General features: G+C 41.7%; 2 protein-coding genes across 7 annotated transcripts; both read right to left on the minus strand.

Annotated features, from left to right (window-relative positions):
* Nucleotides 1-771: 771 nt before the first annotated feature.
* Nucleotides 772-9,836, minus strand: LOC138082860 (keratin-associated protein 4-7-like). 4 transcript variants are annotated; one of them, XM_068976275.1, is made up of 2 exons: nucleotides 9,249-9,836; nucleotides 772-1,230 (listed from the first exon to the last, which is right to left on the minus strand). In XM_068976275.1, exons 1-2 carry the CDS (start codon nucleotides 9,834-9,836, stop codon nucleotides 772-774), a joined length of 1,047 nt encoding a protein of 348 aa, XP_068832376.1. The 4 variants fall into 4 exon arrangements, with proteins under 4 accessions (XP_068832376.1, XP_068832380.1, XP_068832379.1 ...); XM_068976279.1 differs by lacking the exon at nucleotides 772-1,230 and having other exon boundaries at nucleotides 9,222-9,582; nucleotides 9,715-9,836; XM_068976278.1 differs by lacking the exon at nucleotides 772-1,230 and having other exon boundaries at nucleotides 9,222-9,591; nucleotides 9,700-9,836.
* Nucleotides 9,837-15,134: 5,298 nt separating this feature from the next.
* LOC138082862 (keratin-associated protein 4-7-like) lies at nucleotides 15,135-20,715 on the minus strand. 3 transcript variants are annotated; one of them, XM_068976283.1, is made up of 3 exons: nucleotides 15,631-15,767; nucleotides 15,358-15,543; nucleotides 15,135-15,294 (listed from the first exon to the last, which is right to left on the minus strand). In XM_068976283.1, the coding sequence occupies exons 1-3, from the start codon at nucleotides 15,765-15,767 to the stop codon at nucleotides 15,135-15,137; spliced, it is 483 nt and encodes a 160-aa protein (XP_068832384.1). The 3 variants fall into 3 exon arrangements, with proteins under 3 accessions (XP_068832384.1, XP_068832381.1, XP_068832382.1); XM_068976280.1 differs by adding an exon at nucleotides 20,245-20,715 and having other exon boundaries at nucleotides 15,135-15,674; XM_068976281.1 differs by having other exon boundaries at nucleotides 15,135-15,513; nucleotides 15,571-15,767.
* Nucleotides 20,716-24,069: the final 3,354 nt, after the last annotated feature.

Below are 24,069 nucleotides of genomic sequence, written 5' to 3' on the forward strand. Positions count from 1 at the left end.
TGTACTCCACACTCAGAAATTTTATCCTTTTTTCCAAAAGGGAGCTAGTGATATTAAAGGGTATAATGTGTTTTAATTAACTCTGTCCTAATTTAGTATATTAAGTCACATGCACGTGCACATATACATACATGCCAGTTTTATTCTAAAATCTTAAATCATCTAAATCTGATGTAGTATCTATTGTCAAAGTGATTTCAACATGGGTTATTCTTCCTATATCTTCATATACAATATAAATTGCCTAGTTAGTAAGTAAAATGATCATGAAAATAATAGGAAAAAATGCCAGTGAATTTTTATGTGCAGGGAAGTTTATTAGAAAGCAGAGAAGTGACAAAACAAAGGAAATTCACTTGAGGAGAAAATAAAGGGTAAATTGGACCCCCATACCCCCGATCTCAGGGTGTCAAGTCAGTGCCACTCAGTGGCTGCAGATAATAGCCACCTTGTGGACCACCTGCAGATCATGACCAAAATATCAGGAAGAATGAAACATTGAGAGGACTGAGATAATTTCTTATCTGATGGATTGCAATTTAATTCTTATTTGGTGCTGATATAGAAAGGAAAATATGAGAAGGGAGAATTATAAATGAGCCAGCATAAGTTCACGGAGTCAGAAGAACAATGGTGGACCCACTGTAATCATGAGATTCAACTAAACGAATGATGTCAGCTAGACTCCGTGAGTCCTAAGGGTCAGCGCGAAAAAGGATCTACATATGTGGGACAGAGGTAAGTGGAGACAGTGGTCACAAGACAGCGAGCTCAGCAGCAAGAGGAGGGACAGCACACGGGGCGGGGGCAGGTGGAGATGACACAGGTGGGGCGATAGCAAGTGGTGTGGCAGGAGACCCGGCCACACACTGGGCGCAGGCAGCAGCTTGGGCGGCAGCAGCTGGAGCCACAGCAAGAGGGGCGGCAGCAGCTGGAGATGCGGGGGCAGCTGGGCTGGCAGCACACAGGCTGGCAGCACTGGGGCCTGCAGCAGCTGGAGATGCAGCATGTAGGCCTGCAGCAGCTGGAGGCACAGCTGGAAACACAGCAGGAGGGGCGGGAGCACCTAGAGCTGCAGCAGGTGGGGCGAGGGCAGGTGGGCTGGCAGCACACAGGGCCACAGCAACTGGACACACCACAGCTGGGGCGGCAGCAGGTGGTTCTGCAGCAGGTGGTCTGGCAGTAGCTGGGGCGGTAGCAGGTCTCTTGGCAGAGACTTCGGCCACAGCTCTGGTCAGAGCAGACGGAGCCACAACAGGAGCTGACCATGGTGTCAGAGGGTGGAGGTTCCGGGTGAGTTTCCAGGAAAGTGAGTTTCTTGAGTCTGAGAGTCTCCTTGGCCCGCAGCTCCCTTTCAATGCTGCAGAAGAGCTGCTATCATGACATCATTATTTCCTTGTTATTGTTTACCCTCCTAGGAAAATTGATCATTTAATTACATAATTGTGTGTTTATCATGCAGTATTCCAAAATGGTGAAAATAACACTATTCCTTTTCCTAGTATGCTCCTGTGTGTCCAACTGAAAGCCCTGTCCCAGTTCTTCCTTTTGGATGTCACCTTTGCTCCTGGTGGGTTCAATGTCTTATGAAACATTAGTCATATGACGCTAACATTTTTTTTTTAATGTGCTATTCTCTCCTATCCATGCTCTTTGGACATCAGAGAGAAAATGTTTCTTATAAGGCTCATGTATATTTTATTGTCAAAGGTGAGGGGAACATGGCTTGTCAGATGAAACACTGAAAAGGAATTAGACAGAAAGATATTTGGGGGGAGGATGTCCCACAAATAATATGGATGAGTATGATCCTATGTGGGCATCTTGGGTGATCAGGAAGATAGTTAGACCACAAGGAAGTTTCAAATTCTGTGTCTGGTTTCACTCCACTGTCTCAAGCACTTAGCAATACTCATAGCTTTTAAATAGAAGAAACACATTTTTGCTTTATGTCTTCCAGGCTAGGCAATCAGAATGGGATGTTGTGATTTATCTTTTAGTGGTCAAACTTGTATATAGGATATTTCATTATAAAAGCATTTGTTGTATATAAACATGTTTGGAGTGATTAAGCCTTCAAAAATATGGATCCAAGACATTCTGTTGGGTAGTAAGAGAACTTGACAGATAACTCCTCATCTGTTTCCTGTAGGTTCTTGACTAAGACACATGCATAAGAAACAGATTCAGTCAGTTCAGTTCAGTCACTCAGTCGTGTCTGACTCTTTGTGACCCCATGGACTGCACCACACCAGGCCTCCCTGTCCATCACCAACTCCTGGAGCTTACTCAAACTCATGTCCATTGAGTTGGTGATGCCATCCAACCATCTCATCCTCTGTCATCCCCTTCTCCTCCTGACTTCAATTTTTCCCAGCATCAGGGTCTTTTCAAATGAGTCAGTTCTTCACATGGGGTGGCCAAAGTATTGGAGTTTCAGCTTCAGCACCAGTGCTTCCAATGAATATTTAGGACTGATTTCCTTTAGGATGGACTGGTTGGATCTCTTTGCTGTCTAAGGGACTCTCAAGAGTCTTCTTCAGCACCACAGTTCAAAAGCATCAATTCTTCAGCGCTCAGCAGCAAGACTGTAGGCCCTGGAGCATTTGCTATGTGGTGCTGGGGTGACTGTGAGGAGATACCCCACATCCAAGGGCAGAGAAGCACCTGCAAGATGATAGCTGACACTGGAGTGGTGGCTGTGTGGTGCTGGAGCAACTTTAAGGAGATATCTCATGTCCAAGGGCAAAGGAAAAGTCCCAACAAGATGGTAGAAGGGGTAAAATCGCATTTAGAATCACAGTTCATACATGCTAGAGATGCTTAGAGGGCTCAGACATACCTTGTGCACACCAGCACCTAAAGACCCCACAGAGACTGAGACAGAACTGTGTCTGAGTGTCTCCTGAGGAGTTATGCTTCAGCAGTGGGCTGCTGCAGGGGCAGGGGCTCTGGGTGCAGTAGACCTGGGTATGACATAAGCCCCCTTGGAGGAAGTCACCATTAACCCCACCACAGAGCCACCAGAACTTACACAAGCCTGGGGAAACAGACTCTTGGAGGGCACAAACAAAACCTCGTGTGCACCAGGACCCAGAAGAAACAAGCCGTGACCTACAAGAGACTGACCCAGACTTGCCTGTGAGTATCCAGGAGTCTCTGGCGAAGGTGTAGGTTGGTGGTGGCCTGCTGCAGAGTTGGGGGCATTGAGTGTAACAGTGTGTGCATGGGACCTTTTGAAGGAGGAAGCCATTATCTTCATTACCTCCATCATAGTTTGGTCCCAGGTAAATAGCAAAGAGGGAACATAGCCTTGCCCATCAACAGAAAATTGTATGGCCCCACCCATCAGAACAAGACCCAGTTTTCCCCTCAGTCAGTCTCACCCATCAGGAAGCTTCCATAAGCCTCTTATCTTTCTCCATCAGAGGGCAGACAGACTGAAAACCGCACACAGAAAACTAACTAATCTCATATGGACCACAGCCTTGTCTAACTCAATCAAACTATGAGGCATGCTGTGTAGGGCCACCCAAGACAGACAGGTAATGGTAGAGAGTTCTGACAAAGCATGGTCCACTGGAGAAGTGAATGGCAAACCACTCAGTATTCTTACCTTGAGACCCCCATGAACAGTATGAAAACAAACAGTTTGGCAATAGTTAAAAGAAGGGTTTCCCTGATAGCTCAGCTGGAAAAGAATCTGCCTGCAATGTGGGAGACCTGGATTCGATCCCTGGGTTGGGAAGTTCCCCTGGAGAAGGGAATGGCTACCTATTCCAATATTCTGACCTGGAGAATTCCATGGACTATATAGTCCATGGGGTCGCAAAGAGCTGGACACGACTGAATGACATTCATTTTCAAAAGAATAACAGTTATTTAAGTCTTTATTTTTTAATTGGAGGATAATTCCTTTACAAGGTTGTGTAGCTTTCTGCAGTACAACAATGTGATTGAGCCATAATTATATATATATGTCCCCTCCCTTTAAGCTGCCCTCCCACCCCAATCCCATCCCACCCCTCTAGGTTGTCATAGAGCACTGAACTGAACTTCCTATGTTATTTTAAATGAAGAACTGAGATCAACATATATAGTATGTGGATAAGTTCCATACATTTTCAATAAAAGGTGAGGAATGATGACATTTATCATTTGTACAGTACTCACTATTCATTATGCTAAATTTACTAGGCATTGTGCTGTATTCACTAAGCATTGTGCTGAATATCTTATATTTGTTTTGAATCTTTAATACAGCATATAATGCCAGGGTTCAGCCCCGGTGGATCCAGGGTGATTCGAAGGTGGGGACGGAGTTGGAGTCCTTGGAAAAATACATATTTAATTACAGATATATAGAGAGATTAGAAACGGATAGTGTAGTAGGAAAATTAGTGGAGAAAAAGAGGCTGAATAACTTGGTTTACGTGGAATAGAATCCATGCTCCAGATGGGAATTCAGCCAGAAAAACGGGGAGCAAGAAAGAACGACATGGGGGTATCAGTCTTTCCGGAAACTGATCCAATTTCTTTATTTTTGGGTTTGCTTATATACCTTTTGTTACACCTAGGGATGAATACAGAGTCACACGGGGGTCAGCAGTCCTGACCTTTATCAAAATCAGGTGCTTCACATAAAAAGGTCTTAGAGATTTTACATCATCTTCTGGCCATGAGTGAGACCTGCTGACATTTTATTATCCTTTCTTTCTGAAAACCAAAAAACTTATTTCTTCCAAGGGTGTTTTTTCTTAAACCAGGCACCACCCTCCAAATAAAGTTACATTCCTATAGGGTGAGGGTGTAGTGAGTTACAATCAAGAAAGGAATTTATTTAACCCAAGGTTAACATGATTAATCTTAAAGTTAATACTTATTTCTCCTATATGCTTAAAGGTTAATACTTATTTCTTCTATATGCTAGTTATATTCATTATAAGGGCAGGGAACATGGAGATTTAGCAGCAAACATCAGCCCAACAAATGAAAATCCTTTCACCAATGCTCCCCTCAAGATCTATTTAGGCTTAAGATAGTGATAAAGTTGCATTTTTACATAGCAAGGACACAGTGATTTATAACAAAGTACAGTGATCTATTACAAAAGAGAAAATTCATTAACTCAAAAAGTCTAGTATTGCTAACATCAAAAACTACTATATTTCCTTTTCTATATTCCAAATACATTGATTAATACATTCCCAGGTGCCTAAGGATATGGAGCCCTGGCGGCAATCATTGACTCAACAATGAGAAAAGCCCTATGCTAATTAAGACTTTCAAAATACTCCAAAACTCTCTGCGCTGTTTATGGTTGAGAGGTAGTAAACAGTCATGTGCTTAGTGGCAGGAGTATGGATATCCTGTTACACAAGCCAGTCTGTCAGCAGAGAGGTTTGACCTAAGACACCCTTGTCACACCCAGGGCAGGGAATTAGCAGCAATTATTGGCACAACAAATGAAAAACCCTTCACCAATATAATTCCTAACCAACCCACTACACTAATAATTTCCAACTTCCCCAAAGAATTTGCCTTTAGTAAGGCTAAAACATTTCGTGCCTCTCAGATTGGGAGGCTGTAAACAATCACATGTGGCCGGACGAACCTATACAGGTGGGCTAGATAACCTTCAGAGGAGTTCGTAAGCTGAAACACTCTTGTCATGCCCAGGAATTTTTATTGACTTGGAGCTGCAAGTTAACTCCTTCTCCGAGAGAAATGGTTATGGGGGAGAGCCCCCCGTAAAGTCAGAGGTATAGGTGAGAGCATAAAACAGACTCTGGTTTTGGGGTAGATGCTCGGGAACAGGGGATTTCCTGAGGCTTGATCACGCCTTTGCATATGCCAAGCCTCCTTCCTCATGACCTTTGCCATGGGCGGAGTTCCTCACGCTGGCCCCCAGCAATATAATATAGTGTGTATTCTTATTACTTCTTTAAGCAATAGGCCAAAGAAGCATAGAAACGTTAAGAGGGAAGAAAGAAAGCTTGTGTGTAAGGTTAAACAGAAGTTAAGCTGTATTAGGACAACTGAGAAGGGGTGAAAAATAAAGCTTGCAAGCCTTTGCTGAAGCTGCTTCATCTTCCTGGAATGTTTCATCTTTGTCTTTATCTTTGCAAACTACTATTCCTCTGTCAAAATCCTATCTTTCCCCTGAATGCTTCCTACCAATGATTAACTACCCTGTTCAAACACAATTTGTCCCTGCATTGTGCTCCGAATTTTGCACTCTCTGCGATGCAGACACCCTGAGGGCATGAACTATAAAATTTAATTTTGTTTCTGGGACAGAGCACATTAGTGACAAATGTTTGTCGAGTGAATGAAGGCTTTTGGATAAATTAAGGGTATGTAATGGTCCTTTAAAAAATACATCTGTTTCGCCTGGCAGAGAAAAGTGGGAGAAACATTCCAAACAAAGGGATCATGGTTACACTTGAGGAAAATAACATTTGTTTAAGTGGCAAGCAATGTGTGACCTGATAAAACACATTTGTGGAAGTTCAAATTTGATTCATAGCGTGGAACTTACCTATAGGACCCCATGGATACATATGCTGTATTAGGACAGAAACAGATATGATAGAAAGGAGGTGAACACATATGTTGACACTGGTTCTCTTCACTTCTAAACATCCCAATTTAGCTCTCTTTTGTGAGAAATAACCACCATCACTGGTTTAATGTCAATCAGCTAAAAATATTTGCTGAACATCTATTGTCTTTGTTTGAATTGCACCCACAGTAGATATTGAAACAAAGATGTGAGTGCAAGTAGTTCACCTGGGGGAACGATTCTCAGAAGTACACATGAGGAAGTGGGAAAGGAAGACAGGAAAAAAAAGAAAAACCCATAAGTCTGGGTTAGTAATGCAGTTGTCACTGTGGGTAACTAAGGAATGAATCTGGGGCCTACCTGAGGCTGGGAGCTATTAGCTGCCATGGTTATAAGCCTAGAAAATCTCACAGAATTAACTGAATATTATTGTTAACAGTGAAGCGGGCTATCTTAGAAAACTGACAGATTTCTTATGCACTTTTATATTTCTTCATAAAATATAATGGCAAAAATGAACTCACAGATCTGAGCAATAAATATAAAGAGATATGTAAATAAACCTGTCAAATAGTATACTTATCTGGTATTGGAGGACTATATTAACATTGCCTGAAGGCCAAAAAATAATATTTGAATAAACATCAGAAAAAAATTTACAGCTAGAGGTGTTTATAAATAAAGACATAAATGTCATACAAAAGGATTCAATAAGAATGTATATCCATTTGTAAAAATTGGTTTTGAATGGGATTGGCAAAGACAAATGATGGGCAACTCACTTATGATCACATTCTTTTGTGTTCAAATTTTTTTTAAGAAGCATGTGTTTGTGTATAAGTGACATAAAATTCTTGGGAAAGACTAAAAGTACTTCAGATAAAATTCACAGTTCTTTCTACAAATTCAGTTCCATAAGTTTTATACGTTTATGTTTAAGTTTGTACTTATTATATACTATCGTTCAGTCATGTCCAACTCTTTGCGACCCCATGGACTGTAGCCTACCAGACTCCTCCGTCCATGGGATTTTTCAGGCAAGAATATTGGAGTGGGTTGCCACTTCTTTCTCCAGGAGATCTTCCCAAACCAGGGATTGAACCCAGGTCTCCCGCATTGTAGACAGACAATTTACCGTCTGAGCCACCAGGGAAGTCTTATTATATACTAAAAGATGATAACTACGTTGCTGTCAGTGTTTCCAGCTCTCAAATTAACTGTTGTGAATTACAAATTGCTTTTCGGGACTGTTTGAGTTCCCTAGGAAGCAGACCCAGAGATGAAAATTAGCAAAAAGGGTGTTCATTGAGAAGTGATCTTGGGATTAGTACTGCTAGGAGGAAAGGGAAGGGAAGTGAGCAGAAATGGACATTTGGAGAAATCAAGCTAGGATAGAGTTTCAGTGGACATCTAAGCATGGCACTGGAAAGGTCCCTTTTTACTCTTGAACATAAAATCACAGTCAGCAGTAATCCCAAGGAACTGTCACTGGGTCGGTTTCATTGCTTTATATCACCTGACTGGCACTGAAGGTAGCCCCACTATAAGGCAGAATACACTGAATATTCTGAATAGTAATAATAATAAACCAAATGTACTGAAGCTCTGGCTACCAGAATAAAGCAGAACTCCACTGTATACCTGCAGGGGCTTTCTTGCTGGCTCAGAAGATAAAGAATCTGCCCTCAATGCAAGAGAGATGGGTTCAATCCCTGGGGCAGAAAGATTCCCTGGAGAACGGAATGGCAACCCACTCCAGTATTCTTGCCTGCAGAATCTGTGGATAGAGCAGCCTTGTGGGATACAATCCATGGGGCCACATAGAGTTGGACACGGCTGAGTGACTAACATTTCAACAGTGTACGTGGATGAAGGACTCATTGCATGTGACCCGAAGCAGAAAATACATAGACTTTACTAACCTATCTACCTGCTGCTTTTATAGGTGAAAAAACCCTGAAAGATGGTGTTGTTAAAAATCATGAATTGTGTTCAATCTTTCCAAATTTTTTCTCATGTTATTATCTTCACAGATGCTCAATCACTTCAGTTTCACCTCCTTTCCCTATAAAGACTAGAAAATGATTAATTTATCTATTTTCTAGATGTAACTAGGCAGTGATCAATGTCATTTGACCTCTCTTAAAAGTTGATTAATTTGTGCTGTTTGGCAGGTAGAGGAAAAATTCAATTACTTGGATCGAAATGTAAATCCTTTAAAAAAATAAGAAGAGTAACAATCAGATTCAAATTTCAGTGCCAATAGGAGGACGTTTATTTAGGTTCATGGAAATAAAAAGATGTAAGAAAATCTTTACCAAAGAGTACACCAAAAAATCTTCATTGGATTTCCATATCAGAGAGATAGAAATTGGGGGCCCTACAAGTGATAGAGACAAATTCCTTAAGCATGAAAAACAGATGTCCTAAAGAAATAAGGACGAGTGTTGGGAGAATGTAATTTGCTGGGAGATTCTGAGTGTTCTCATTTGCAAGGGAGGGCGTTTGGAGAGAAGTTAGAATGTGGACTCAGTATGTCCGGTGTTTGTTTATGAAATTCAAGGACGAGTTCTCTTGAACCCTCCACATTTTAAAAAGAAGTTCTGCAACTGTGGGGAGGGAGGAAATGAGGAAGCAGTATGTTCAAAGCAGAGATTCAGCAGCAAGAGGAGGGACAGCACACGGGGCGGGGGCAGGTGGAGATGACACAGGTGGGGCGATAGCAAGTGGTGTGGCAGGAGACCCGGCCACACACTGGGCGCAGGCAGCAGCTTGGGCGGCAGCAGCTGGAGATGGGGGGGCAGCTGGGCTGGCAGCACACAGGCTGGCAGCACTGAGGCCTGCAGCAGCTGGAGATGCAGCAGGTAGGCCTGCAGCAGCTGGAGCCACAGCTGGACCCACAGCAGGTGGGGCGGTAGCAGCTAGAGATGCAGCAGGTGGGGGGAGGGCAGGTGGGCTGGCAGCACACAGGCTGGCAGCACTGGGGCCTGCAGCAGCTGGAGATGCAGCAGGTAGGCCTGTAGCAGCTGGAACCACAGCTGGACCCACAGCAGGAAGGGCGGTAGCAGCTAGAGATGCAGCAGGTGGGGCGAGGGCAGGTGGGCTGGCAGCAGATGGGGTGGCAGCAGCTGGACACACCACAGCTGGGCCAGCAGCAGGTGGTCCTGCAGCAGGTGGTCTGGCAGCAGCTGGGGGAGCAGCAGGTCTCCTGGCAGAGACTTCGGCCGCAGCTCAGGTCAGAGCAGACGGAGCCACAACAGGAGCTGACCATGGTGTCAGAGGGTGGAGGTTCTGGGTGGGTTTCCAGGAAAGTGAGTTTCTTGAGTCTGAGACTCTTCTTGGCCCGCAGTCCCTTTATACCCTGCTGAAGAGCTGCTACCATGACATCATTATTTCCGTGTTATTATTTACCCTCTTAGGAAAATTGATCATTTAATTGCTTAATTGCGTGTTTCTCATGCAGTAGTCCAAAATGAAGAAAACAATACCTTTCCTTTTCCTGGTAAGTGCCTGTGTGTCCAGTTGAAAGCCCTGTCCCAGTTCTTCCTTTAGGGTGTCACCTTTTCTACTGGTTGGTTCAATATCCTATACAGCTTTTATCATCTGCATCTAGCATCTTTTTTTTGAATGTGATATCTCTCCTATCACTGCTCTCTGAACTTCAGAGAGAAAAATTTCTTATACCGCTCATGTATATTTTGTTGTCAAGGGTGAGGGGAACAAGTGCTGGTCAGGTGAAACACTGGAAAGGAATTAGAATGAAAGATGTTTGGGGTGAATGTCCCACAAATAATATGGATGAATGTGATCCTAAGTGGGCATTTTGGATGGTCAGGAAGATAGGTAGACTACAAGGAATTTTCAACTTCTGTGTCTGATTTCACTCCACTGTCTCAAGCACTTAGCCATACTCACAGCTTTTAAATAGAAGAAACACATTTTTGCTGTTTGTCTCCCAGGCTAGGCAATCAGAATGGGATGTTTTGATTTATCTTTAAGTTGTACACAGGATATTTCATTACAAAAGCATTCGTTGTATATAAACATGTTTGGAATGATTAAGCCTTCAAAAATATGGATCCAAGAATTCTGTCGGGTAGTAAGAGAACTTGACAGATAACTCCTCATCCTTTTCCTGTAGATGCTTGGATGAGACACATGCCTAAGAAACAGCATGGCAGTAGTTTAAAAAAGGGCTTCCCTGGTAAGTCAGCTGGTAAAGAATTTGCCTGCAATGTGGGAGACTTTGGTTCGATCTCTGGGTTTGGAAGATCCCCTGGAGAAGGGAATGGCTACCAGTTCCAGTATTCTGACCTGGAAAATTCCATGGGCTATATAGTCTATGGGGTCACAAAGAGCTAGACATGACTGAGCGACTTTCATTTTCAAAAGAATGACAGTTATTTTTTTAAGTCTTTATTTTTTAATTGGAGGATAATTCCTTTACAAGGTTGTGCAGCTTTCTGCAGTACAAAGTGATTCAGCCATAAGTATATATATGTCCCCTCCCTCTGATCCGCCCTCCCAACCGAATCCCATCCCACCCCTCTAGGTTCTCACAGAGCACCGGACTGAGCTTCCTATGTTATTTTTAAATGAAGAACTAAAATCAACATACATCTATACATCTTCAATAAAACGTGAGGAATAATGATATTTATCATTTGTAGAGTATTTACTATGCTTCATGTGGAGAAGGCGATGGCACCCCACTCCAGTATTCTTGCCTGAAAAATCCCATGGACGGAGGAGCCTGGTGGCCTGCAGTCCATGGGGTTTTGAAGAGTCGGACACAACTGAGCCACTTCACTTTCACTTTTCACTTTCATGCATTGGAGAAGGAAATGGCAACCCACTCCAGTGTTCTTGCCTGGAGAATCCCAGGGACGGCAGAGCCTGGTGGGCTCCCATCTATGGGGTCGCACAGAGTCGGACACGACTGAAGCGACTTAGCAACAGCATGCTAAATTTACCAGGCATTGTGTTCAGTTCACTGAGCATTGCACTGAATATCTTTTATTTATTTTGAACCTTTAATGCAAAATATAATATAGTGTGTATTCTTACTACTCTTTTTTTTTTTAATTTTTATTTTTACTTTACAATACTGTATTGGTTTTGCCATACATTAAGCAATAGGCCAAAGAAGCATAGAAACATTAAGAGGGAAAAAATAATTGTGTAAGATTAAACAGAAGCTAAGCTGTTTAGGACAGCTGAGGAAGAGGTCAAAAATAAAGCTTGCAAGCCTTTGCTGAAGCCATGTCATCTTCCTGGAATGTTTCATCTTTGTCGTTATCTTTGCAAACTCCTATTCCTCTCAAAACCCCAGGTTTACCCTACTTGCTTCCTCCAGTGATTAACTACCCTGTTCAAATACAATTTGTCCCTGCATTGTGCTCTGTTTTTTGCACTCTCTGCTGAACCACAGTTGCTTTCTATCATTCCACTATTGTTATGCAGACGCCCTGAAGGCATGAACTATAAAATTTGTTTTTGCTACTGGGACAGAGCACATTAGTGACAAATGTTTGTCGAGTGAATGAAGGCTTTTGGATAACTTACGGGTATATAATGGTCCTTTAAAAAATATGACTCAGAGGGAGAGGGAGAGGGTGGGATGACTTGGGAGAATGGCATTGAAACATGTATACTATCATGTAAGAATCGAATCACCAGTCTATGTCCGATGCAGGATACAGCATGCTTGGGGCTGGTGCAGAGGGAAGACCCAGAGGGATGTTGTGGGGAGGGAAGTGGGAGGGGGGTTCATGTTTGAGATCGCATGTACACCCGTGGTGGATTCATGTCATGTATGGCAAAACCAATACAGTATTGTAAAGTAAAATAAAGTAAAAAAAAAAAAATGTCTTTTTTGCCTGGTAGAGAAAAGTGGAAGAAACATTCCAATCAATGGGATCATGGTTACACCTTAGGATAACCATATTTGTTTATGTGGCAAGCTACATGTCACCTGATAAAACACATTTGTAGAAGTTCAACTTTGATCCATAGAATCGTACATACCTTTAGGACACCATGGATACATATACTGTATTAACAAAGAAACAGATGTGATAGAAAGGAGGAGAACACAAGTGTTGACACTGGTTCTCTTCACTTGCAGACATCCCAATTTAGCTCTCTTTTGGGAGAAGTAACCACCACCACTAGTTTAATATCAATCAACAAAACATATTTGCTGAACATCTATTGTCTTTGTTTCAGTTGCACCCAAAATAGATATTGAAACATAAATGTGAGTGCAAGTGGTTCACTTGGCGGGGGGTAGGGGGGCGGGGGGGGGGGCGCGGTGGGGGTGGATTCTGGGACGTGCACATGAGGAAATGAGAAAGCAAGGCAGGAGAAAGAAAAACCCGTAAGTCTGGGTTAATAATGAGGTTGCCACTGTGGGTAACTGAGGAATGATTCCGGGGACATACCTGAGGCTGGGGGCTATTCCCTACCATGATTATACATCTAGAAAATCCCCAAGAATCACCTGAATATTCTTGTTAACAGTGAAGTTGACTGGCTCAGAACACTGATAGATTTCTTATGCACTTAACAATATTTCTTCATAAATCTAATGGGAAACATGTATTCACAGTTCTCAGCATAAATATAAAAATATGTAAACAAATCTGTCAAATAATATACTTACCAGGTATTGGAGAAATGTATTAACATTGCCTGAAGGCCAAAAATAATATTTGAATAAACATCAGAACAAAAACAATGTACAAGTAAAGCTGGGTTTCTGAATAAAGACATAATGTCATACAAAAGGATTCAATAAGAATTGGTTTTGAATGGGATTGGCAAAGACAAATGATGGGCAACTATTTTGATCATTCTTTTGTGTTATTCAAAATTTTTGAAAAAGCATGTGTGTGTATAAGTGACATAAATTCCTTAGAAAATAATAAAAGTACTTTAGATAAAATTCACAGTTCTCTCTATGGATTCATTTCCATAAATTTTCTTGGATTATGTTAAGCTTCTACTTATTATACACTAAAATATGAAAGCTACACTTCAGGCAGTCTTTCCAGATCTCAGATTAACTGTTGTTAATTACAAATTGCTTTTCAGGACTGTTTGAGTTCCCTAGGAAGCAGACACAGAGGTGAAAATTAGCAAACGGTATTTATCGAGAAGTGCTCTTGGGACTAGTACTTCTAGAGGAAAGAGAAAAGTACTAGTACTTTTAGGAGGAAAGAGAAGGGAAGTGAGCAGAAGTGGACAGTTGGAGAAATCAAGCTGGGATAGAGTTTCAGTGGACATCTAAGCATGGCGCTGGAAAGGTCCCTTTTTTTTGTTGGACATAAAATCACAGTCACCAGCAATACCAAGGAACTGTCACCAAGTCTGTTTCATTGCTTTATACCACCAGCTGGGCACTGAAGGTAGCCCCACTATAAGTCAGAATAAACTGAATATTCTGAATAGTAGTAATAATAATAATAAACCAAATCTACTGAAGCCCTGGCTACCAGAATAAAGCAGAACTCCACTGTATACCTGTAGGAGCTTCCATGTTGGCTCAGAAGATAAAGAATCTGCCCTCAATGCAAGAGACATGGGTTTGATCCCTGGGGCAGAAAGATCCCCTGGAGAATGGAATGGCAACCCACTCCAGTGTTCTTGCCTACAGAATTCTGTGGACAGAGGAGCCTGCTGGGCTACAATCCACGGGGTCGCATAGAGTTAGAACCAGTTGAGTGACTAACATTTTCACTGTGTAAGTGGATGAAAGTCTCATTGTATGTGACCCAATGTAGAAAATACATAGACTTTACTAAACTATCTATCCACTGCCTGATAGGTGAAAAAACCTTGAAAGCTGGTGTTGTTAAAAATTATGAATTTTGTTCAATCTTTCTAAATCTTTTCTCATGTTATTATATTCACAGATGCTCTATCACTTCAGTTTCACCCCTTTCCCCCATAAAGACTAGAACATGATTAATGTATATTAATCATTATATTAATGTATAATTAATATGTCTATATTCTAGACATAACTAGTAGTGATCAGTGTCATTTGACCTCTCTTGAAGGTTGATAAATTTGTGCTGTTTGGCAGGTGCAGGCAAAATTCAATTACTTTGGATCGAAATGTAAACCCTTTTAAAAAAAAAGAGAGTAACAATCAGATTTAAATTTCAGTGCCAGTAGGAGGACCTTTATTTAGGTTCATGGAAATAACAAGACATAAGTAAATCTTTAACAAAGAGTACACCAAAAAATCTTTGTTGTATTTCCATATCAGAGATCAAAATCGGTGGACCCACAAGTGATGGAGACAAATTCCTTAAGCATCATTAAGAAATGTCCTGAAGAAAAAGGGAGGGGTGTTTAGAAATTGTAATTTCCTGGGAGATTCTGAGTGATCTCATTTGTATGGGAGGGACTTTGGAGAGAAGATAGAACGTGGGCTCAGTATGTCTGGTGTTTGTTTATGAAATTCAAGGGACCAGTTCTCTTGAACCCTTAACATGTTAAAAAGAAGCTCTGCAACCGTGGGAGGGAGGAATTGAGGAAGCAGTATGTTCAAAGCAGAGATTCAGCAGCAAGAGGAGGGACAGCACACGGGGCGGGGGCAGGTGGAGATGACACAGGTGGGGCGATAGCAAGTGGTGTGGCAGGAGACCCGGCCACACACTGGGCGCAGGCAGCAGCTCGGGCGGCAGCAGCTGGAGCCACAGCAAGAGGGGCGGCAGCAGCTGGAGCCACAGCAAGAGGGGCGGCAGCAGCTGGAGATGCGGGGACAGCTGGGCTGGCAGCACACAGACTGGCAACACCGGGGCCTGCAGCAGCTGGAGATGCAGCATGTAGGCCTGCAGCAGCTGGAACCACAGCTGGAGGGGTGGAAACAACTAGAGATGCAGCAGGTGGGGCGAGAGCAGGTGGGCTGGCAGCACACAGGCTGGCAGCACTGGGGCCTGCAGCAGCTGGAGATGCAGCAGGTAGGCCTGTAGTAGCTGGAACCACAGCTGGACCCACAGCAGGAGGGGCGGCAGCAGCTAGAGATGCAGCAGGTGGGGCGGCAGCAGCTGGACACACCACAGCTGGGGCGGTAGCAGGTGGTCCTGCAGCAGGTGGTCTGGCAGCAGCTGGGGCGGCAGCAGGTCTCCAGGCAGAGACTTCGGCCACAGCTCTGGTCAGAGCAGACGGAGCCACAACAGGAGCTGACCATGGTGTCAGAGGGTGGAGGTTCTGGGTGAGTTTCCAGGGAAGTGAATTTCTTGAGTCTGAGTGTCTCCTCGGCCAGCAGCCCCCTTTATACCCTGCAGAAGAGCTGCTATCATGACATCATTTCCTTGTTATTGTTTACCCTCTTAGGAAAATTGATCATTTAATTGCATAACTGTGTGTATTCAGTATTCGAAAATGGAGAAAACAATACCTTTCCTTTTCCTGGTAAGCGCCTGTGTGTCCAATCGAAAGCCCTGTCCTAGTTCTTCCCTAGTGGGTGTCACCTTTACTCCTGGTTGGTTCAATGCTTGCAAAGCATTAGTCGTATGACTCTAACACTTATTTTTTGAATGTGATATTCTCTCCTATCACTGCTCTCCAAAATTCAGAGAGAAAAAGTTTCTTACATGACTCATGTATATTTTGTTGTCAAGGGTGAGGGGAATAAGTGCTGGTGAGGTTAAACATGAAAAGGAATTAGAAAGATGTTTGGGGGCAGGGTGTCCCACATATTATATGGATGAATGTGATCCTATGTGGGCATCTTGGATGGTGAGAAAGATAGTTACACTACAAGGAAGTTTCAAATTCTGTGTCTGATTTCATTCCACTGTCTCAAGCACTGCTAACAGTACTCACAGCTTTTAAATAGAAGAAACACATTTTCCCCAGGCTAGTCTCCCAGGCTAGGCAACCAGAATGGGATATTTTGATTTATCTTTTAGTTGTCAGACTTGTACACAGGATATTTCATTACAAAAGAATTCATTCTATATAAACATGTTTGGAATTATTAAGTCTTCAATAATATGGATCCAAGACACTCTGTTGGGTAGTAAGAGAACTTGACAGATAACTCCTTATTTTTTCCTGTGTATGCTTGAATGAGACACATGCATTAAAAAGAGTTTGGCAATAGTTAAAAGAAGAGCTTCCCAATAGCTCAGCTGGGAAAAAATCCGCCTGCAATGTGGGAGACCTGGATTCGATTCCTGGGTTGGGAAGATCCCCTGGAGAAGCGAACAATTATCTATGCCTGTATTCTAACCAGTATAATTCCATGCACTGTATAGTCCATGGGGTCACAAAGAGCTGGACATGACTGAGCGACTTTCATTTTCAAAAGAATGGCAGTTATTTTTTTAAGTCTTTATTTTTTAATTGGAGGATAATTCCTTTACAAGATTGTGTAGCTTTTTGCAATACAACAATATGATTCAGCCATAAGTATATTTATATCCTCTCCCTCTGATCCGCCCTCCCACTCCAATCACATCCCACCCCTCTTGGTTGTGATAGAGCATAGGACTGAGCTTCCTATGTTATTTTTAACTGAAGAACTAAAATCGACATATATAGTATGTGGAAAAGTCCCACACATCTTCAATAAAAGGTGAGGAATAATAATATTTATCATTTGGGAAATATTTACTATTCGTTAGGCTAAACTCACTAGACACTGTGCTGAGTTCACTGAGCATTGTGCTGAATATCTTATATTTGTTTTGAATCTTTAATGCAGCATATAATATAGTGTGTTTTCTTATTACTTCTTTAAGCAATAGGCCAAAGAAGCATAGAAACGTTAACAGGAAAAAAAAAAACCACTCCTGTAACATTAAACAGAAGTTAAGCTGTTTTAGCACAGCTGAGGAAGGCGTGAAAAATAAAGCTTGCAAGCCTTTGCTGAAGCCACTTCATTCCATGTTTCATCTTTGTCGTTATCTCTGCAAACTCCTATTCCTCTCTCAAAACCCAGGATTCCCCTGTATGCTTCCTCCGAATGATTAACTACCCTGTTCAAATACAATTTGTCCCTGCATTGTGCTCTGAATTTTGCACTCTCTGCAATGCAGACACCCTGAGGGCATGAACTATAAAATTTAATTTTGTTTCTGGGACAGAGCACATTAGTGACAAATGTTTGTCAAGTGAATGAAGGCTTTTGGATAAATTAAGGGTATGTAATGGTCCTTTAAAAAATATGTCTGTTTTGCCTGGTGGAGAAAAGTGGGAGAAACATTCCAAACAAAGGGATCATGGTTACAGGACACCGTGGATACATATACTGTATTAACACAGAAACAGATATGATAGAAAGGAGGTGAATACATATATGTTGACACTGGTTCTCTTCACTTCCAGACATCCCAATTTAGCTCTCTTTTGTGAGAATTAGCCACCATCCCTGGTTTAAAAGTATATATTGAGACAGAGATGTGAGTGCAAGATTACTTTACTTTGGGGGGCGATTCCGGGAAGTACACCTGAGGAAGTGGGAAAGCAAGGCAGGAATGAAAGAAAAACCCGTACGTCTATAATAATGCGGTTACACTGTGGGTAGTTGGGGAATAAATCTGGTGACATACCTGAGGCTGGGGGCTATTAGCCGCCATGATTGTATGTCTAGAAAATCCCACAAAATCAACTGAATATTATTGTCAACAGTGAAGTTGGCTGATATAGAAAACTGATGGATTTCCTATGCATTTAACAGGATTTTCTCATAAAATGTAATGGGAAAATGAATTCACAGATCTGAGCAATAAATATAAAAATATGTAAATAAATCTGTAAAATAATATACTTACCTGGTATTGGAGGAATGTATTAACATTTCCTGAAGGCCAAAAAATATTTGAGTAAACATCACAACAAAAAAATGTATAACTAAAGCTTGTTAGTGAATAAAGACATAAATGTCATACAAATGCATTCAATAAGAATGTATCTACGTTTTAAAACTAGGTTTTGAATGGGATTGCCAAAGCCTAATGATAGGAAACTAAATTTTGATCACATTCTTCTGTGTTATTTAAATTTTTTAAAAAGGCATGTGTTTATGTATAAGTGACATAAAACCTTTAGAAAAGAATATATGTAATTTAGATAAAATTCACAGTTCTCTCTACAGATTCAGTTTCATAAGCTTCCTATGTTTATGTTTAAGCTCGTACATATTATACACTAAAAGATGAAAACTACATTTCAGGCAGTCTTTCCAGCTCTCAGATTAATTACTGTGAAATACCAGTTGCTTTGGGGGACTGTTTGAGTTCCCTAGGAAGCAGACCCAGAGATTGAAATATGCACACAGGATGTTTATTGAGAAGTGCTCGTGAGATTAGCAGTTCTAGAAGGAAAGAGAAGGGAAGTGAGCAGAAGTGGACAGCTGGAGAAATCAATCTAGGAAAAAGTTTCAGTGGACATCTAAGCATGGCACTGCAAAGGTCCCTTTTTTCTCTTGGACATAAAATCACACGTTCCAGCAATACCTAGGAACTGTCACAAGTCTGTTTCAATCATTTATATCCCCTGCTTGGCACTGAAGGTAGAATAAACTGAATATAAGGCAGAATAAACTGAATATTCTGAATAATAATTATAAATCAAATCTATTGAAGCTCTGGCTACAAAAATAAAACAGAACTCCACTGTATATCTAGGGGCTTCCATTGTGGCTCAGAAGATAAAGAATCTGTCAGCAATGCAGGAGACCTGGGTTCGACCCCTGGGGCAGAAAGATCCCCTGGAGAATGGGATGGCAACCCATTCCAGTATTCTTGCCTGAAGAATTCTGTGGACAGAGGAGCCTGCTGGGCTACAATCCACGGGGTCACATAGAGTTAGAGCCAGCTGAGTGAGTAACATTTTCACTGTGTATGTGGATGAAGGACTCATGGCATGGACCCGAAGCAGAAAATATATACACTTTACTAAACTATCTATCCACTGCTTTTATGGGTGAAAAAAACCCTGAAAGGTGGTGGTGTTAAAAATCATGAATTGCGTTCATTCTTTCCAAAACGTTCCTCCTGTTATTATATTCATAGATGCCTTATCACTACAGTTTCACCCTTTTGCCCCATAAAGACTAGAAAATGATTATTTATCTATTTTCTAAACATAACTAATAGTGATCAGTGTTATTTGACCTCTCTTGAAGGTTGATTAATTTGTGCTGTTTGGTAGTACAGGCGAAATACAATTACTTTGGAATGAAATGTAAATACTTAAAAAAAAGAAAGAGAGTAACAATCAAATTCAATTTTCAGTGTCACTAGGAGGACGTTTATTTAGGTTCTTGGAAATAACAAGACATAAGAAAATCTTTAACAAAGAGTACACCAAAAAATCTTAATTGGATTTCCATGTCAGAGAGAGAAAAATCGGTGTCCCCACAAGTGATGGAGACAATTCCTAAAGCATGAAGAACATATGTCCTAAAAAAATAAGGAAGAGTGTTGGGAGAACGTAATTTCCTTGAACATTCTGAGTGATCTCATTTAGAAGGGAGGGAGTTTGGACAGAAGTTAAATGTGGGCTCAGTACACCTGATGTTTGCTTATGAAATTCAAGGGACCAGTTCTCTAGAACCCTCCACATTTTAAAAAGATCTCTGCAACTGTGGGGAAGGAGGAAATGAGGAAGCAGTTCGTCAAAGCAGAGATTCAGCAGCAAGAGGAGGGACAGCACACGGGGCGGGGGCAGGTGGAGATGACACAGGTGGGGCGATAGCAAGTGGTGTGGCAGGAGACCCGGCCACACACTGGGCGCAGGCAGCAGCTTGGGCGGCAGCAGCTGGAGCCACAGCAAGAGGCGCGGCAGCAGCTGGAGATGGGGGGGCAGCTGGGCTGGCAGCACACAGACTGGCAACACCGGGGCCTGCAGCAGCTGGAGATGCAGCAGGTAGGCCTGCAGCAGCTGGAACCACAGCTGGAAACACAGCAGGAGGGGCGGCAGCAGCTAGAGATGCAGCAGGTGGGGCGAGGGCAGGTGGGCTGGCAGCAGACGGGGCGGCAGCAGCTGGACACACCACAGCTGGGGCGGTAGCAGGTGGTCCTGCAGCAGGTGGTCTGGCAGCAACTCGGGCGGCAGCAGGTCTCCTGGCAGAGACTTCGGCCGCAGCTCAGGTCAGAGCAGACGGAGCCACAGCAGGAGCTGACCATGGTGTCAGAGGGTGGAGGTTCTGGGTGAGTTTCCAGGAAAATGAGTTTCTTGAGTCCGAGAGTCTTCTCGGCCTGCAGTCCATTTATACCCTGCTGAAGAGCTGCTATCATGACATCATTATTTCCTCGTTATTGTTTACCCTCCTAGGAAAATTGATCATTTAATTACATAATTGTTTGTTTATCATTCAGTATTTGAAAGTGGAAAAAATAATTCTTTTCCTTTTCCTGGTATGCTCCTGTGTGTCCCGTTGAAAGCCCTGTCTCACTTCTTCCGTAGTGGGTGTCACTGTTGCTCCTGCTGGGTTCAGTGTCTTACAAAGCATTAGTCGTATGACTCTAACACTTTTTTTTAGACTGTGACATTCTCTCCTATCATCGCTCTCTGAACTTCAGAGAGAAAAAGTTTCTTATATGGCTCATGTATATTTTGTTGTCAAGGACAAGGAGAAAAAGTGCTGGTCAGGTGAAACACTGGAAACGAATCAGAAAGAAAGATGTTTGGGGGGATGATGTCCCACAAATAATATGGATGATTGATATCCTATGTGGGCATCTTGGATGGTAAGGAAGATAGTTAGACCACAAGGAAGTTTCAAATTCTGTGTCTGATTTCATTCCACTGTATCAATCACTTAGCAACACTCACAACTTTTACATAGAAGAAAAATATTTTTGCTGTATGTCTCCCAGGCTAGGCAACAAGAATGGGATATTTTGATTTATCTTTTAGTTGTCAAACTCGTACACAGGATATTTCATTACAAAAGCATTCAGTAATTACAAACATGTTTGGAGTTGTTAAGCCTTCAATAATAGGGATCCAAGACATTCTGTTGGATAGTAAGAGAACTTGACAGATAACTCCTCATCTTTTTCCTGTAGATACTTGAATGAGACACATACGTAAGAAACAGTCTGGCAATAGCTGAAAGAAGGGCTTCCCTGATAGCTCAGCCGGAAAGGAATCCGCCTGCAGTGTGGGAGACCTCGGTTTGATCTCTGGGTTAGGAAGATCCCTGGAGAAGGAAACGGCTACCCATTCCAGTAATCTGACCTGGAGAATTCTATGGACTGTGTAGTCAATGGGATCACAAAGAGCTAGACTCGACTGAGTGACTTTCATTTTCGAAAGAATGACAGTTATTTTTTTAAGTCTTTATTTTTTAATTGGAGGATAATTCCTTTACAAGGTTGTGTAGCTTTCTGCAGTACAACAATGTGATTCAGCCATAAGTATATATATGTCCCCTCCCTCTGATCCGCCCTCCCAACCCAATCCCATCCCACTCCTCTAGGTTTTCATAGAGCACCGGACTGAGCTTCCTATGTTTTTTTTAACTGAAGAACTGAAATCAACATATACAGTATGTGGACAAGTTCCATACATCTTCAGTAAAAGTGAGGGATAATGATATTTATCATTTGTAGAGTATTTACTGTGCATTATGCTAAATTCACTAAGCACTATGCTGAGTTCACTAAGCATTGTGCTGAATATCTTATATTTGTTTTGAATCTTTAATACAGCATATAATATAGTGTGTATTCTTACTAGTTCTTTAAGCAGTAGGGAAAGAAGCATAGAAATGTTAAGAGGAAAGAGGAAAAAGAAAAAAGACTTGTGTAAGATTAAACAGAAGTTAAGCTGTTTTAGGACAGCTGAGGAAGAGGTGGAAAATAAAGCTTGTACGCCTTTGCTGAAGCTGTTTCATCTTCCTGGAACGTTTCATCGTTGTCGTTATCTCTGCAAACTCCTATTCCTCTGTCAATACCCCAGGTTTCCCATGAATGCTTCTCCCCAATGAGCAACTGCCCCATTCAAATATAATTTGTCCCTGCATTGTGCTCTGAATTTTGCACTCTCTGCTGTGCCACAGTTATTATCTGTCATTCCACTTCTGCGATGCAGATCCCGTGAAGGCATGAACTATAAAATTTAACTTTGTTACTGAGACAGAGCACATTAGTGACAATGTTTATCGAGTGAATGAAGGCTTTTGGATGACTTATGGGTATGTAATGGTCCTTTAAAAAATAGTCTGTTTTGCCTGGTGGAGAAAAGTGGGAGAAACATTCCAAACAAAGGGATCGTGGTTACACTTGAGGAAAACCACATTTGCTCATGTGGCAAGCAACGTGTCACCTGATAGAACACATTTATGGAAGTTCAAATTCGATCCATAAAATGGAATTTACTTATAGGACACCATGGACACATTTGTTGTATAAACACAGAAACAGATATGATAGAAAAGAGGTGAACACAAGTATTGACACTGGTTCTCTTCATTTCCAGACATCCCAAGTTAGCCCTCTTTTGTGAGAAGTAACCACCATCACTGGTTTAATGTTAATCAGCTAAAATTATTGGCTGAACATCCATTGTCTTTGTTTGAATTTCACCCAAAGTAGATATTGAGACTTTGCCGGGAGGTATTCTGGGAAGTACACATGAGGAAGCTGGAAAACAAGGCAGCAAAGAAGAAAAACCCTCAACTCTGAGTTAATTATGCGGTTACCAGTTACCACCAGGGTAACTGAGGAATGAATATGGGGACATACTGAGGCTGGAGGATATTAGCTACCATGACTATACGTCTAGAAAATCCCACAGAATCAGCTGAATATTATTGTTAACAGTGAAGTTGGCTGGCTTAGAAAATGGATGGATTTCCTGTGCACTTAGCAATATTTCTTCATAAAATGTAACGGGAAACATGTATTCACAGTCCTTAATAAGAAACATAAAAAATACGTAAACAAATCTGTCAAATAATATACTTACCTGCTATTGGAGAAATGCATTAACATTGCCTGAATGCCAAAAATTATTATTTGAATAAACATCAGAACAAAATAATATTCAACTGGGTTAATGAATATTCAGCTAGGTTAATGAATAAAGACATAAATGTCATACAAATGCACTCAGTAAGAATGTATCTCTGTAAAAATAGGTTTTGAATGGGACTGGCAACTATTGATAGGAAACTCACTTGATCACATTCTTTTGTTATTTAGATTTTTAGAAAAAGCATGTGTATGTGTATAAGTGACATAAATCCTTAGAAAAGAATAAAAGTACTTTAGATAAAATTTGCAGTTCTCTCTACAGATTCATTTCCATAAGTTTTCTACATTTATGTTTAAGCTCCTACTTATTTTACACTAAAAGATGAAAACTAGATTTCAGGCAGTCTTTCCAGCTCTCAGATTAACTGTTGTGATTTACATATTGCTTTTTGGGACTGTTTGAGTTCCCTAGGAAGCAGACCCAGAGATGAAAATTAGGAAACAGGATGTTTATCGAGAAGTGCTCTTGGAATTAGTACTTCTAGAAGGAAAGGGAAG

Source organism: Capricornis sumatraensis, chromosome 8 (genome assembly GCF_032405125.1).
Source record: "Capricornis sumatraensis isolate serow.1 chromosome 8, serow.2, whole genome shotgun sequence".
NCBI lineage: Eukaryota > Metazoa > Chordata > Mammalia > Artiodactyla > Bovidae > Capricornis > Capricornis sumatraensis.

Bases quoted from the DNA above. Each gene is read 5' to 3' on its own strand.
- LOC138082860 (XM_068976275.1), bottom strand. From the start codon at position 9,836: ATGGTCAGCTCCTGTTGTGGCTCCGTCTGCTCTGACCTGAGCTGCGGC. The intron at 1,231-9,248 runs GTGTGCTGTCCC...TGCTCTGACCAG, and splicing joins TCTCCACCTGCCCCCGCCCC to AGCTGTGGCCGAAGTCTCTG.
- LOC138082862 (XM_068976280.1), bottom strand. From the start codon at position 20,715: ATGGTCAGCTCCTGCTGTGGCTCCGTCTGCTCTGACCTGAGCTGCGGC. The intron at 15,675-20,244 runs GTGTGCTGTCCC...AGCTGCTGCCAG, and splicing joins TCTCCACCTGCCCCCGCCCC to ACCACCTGCTGCAGGACCAC.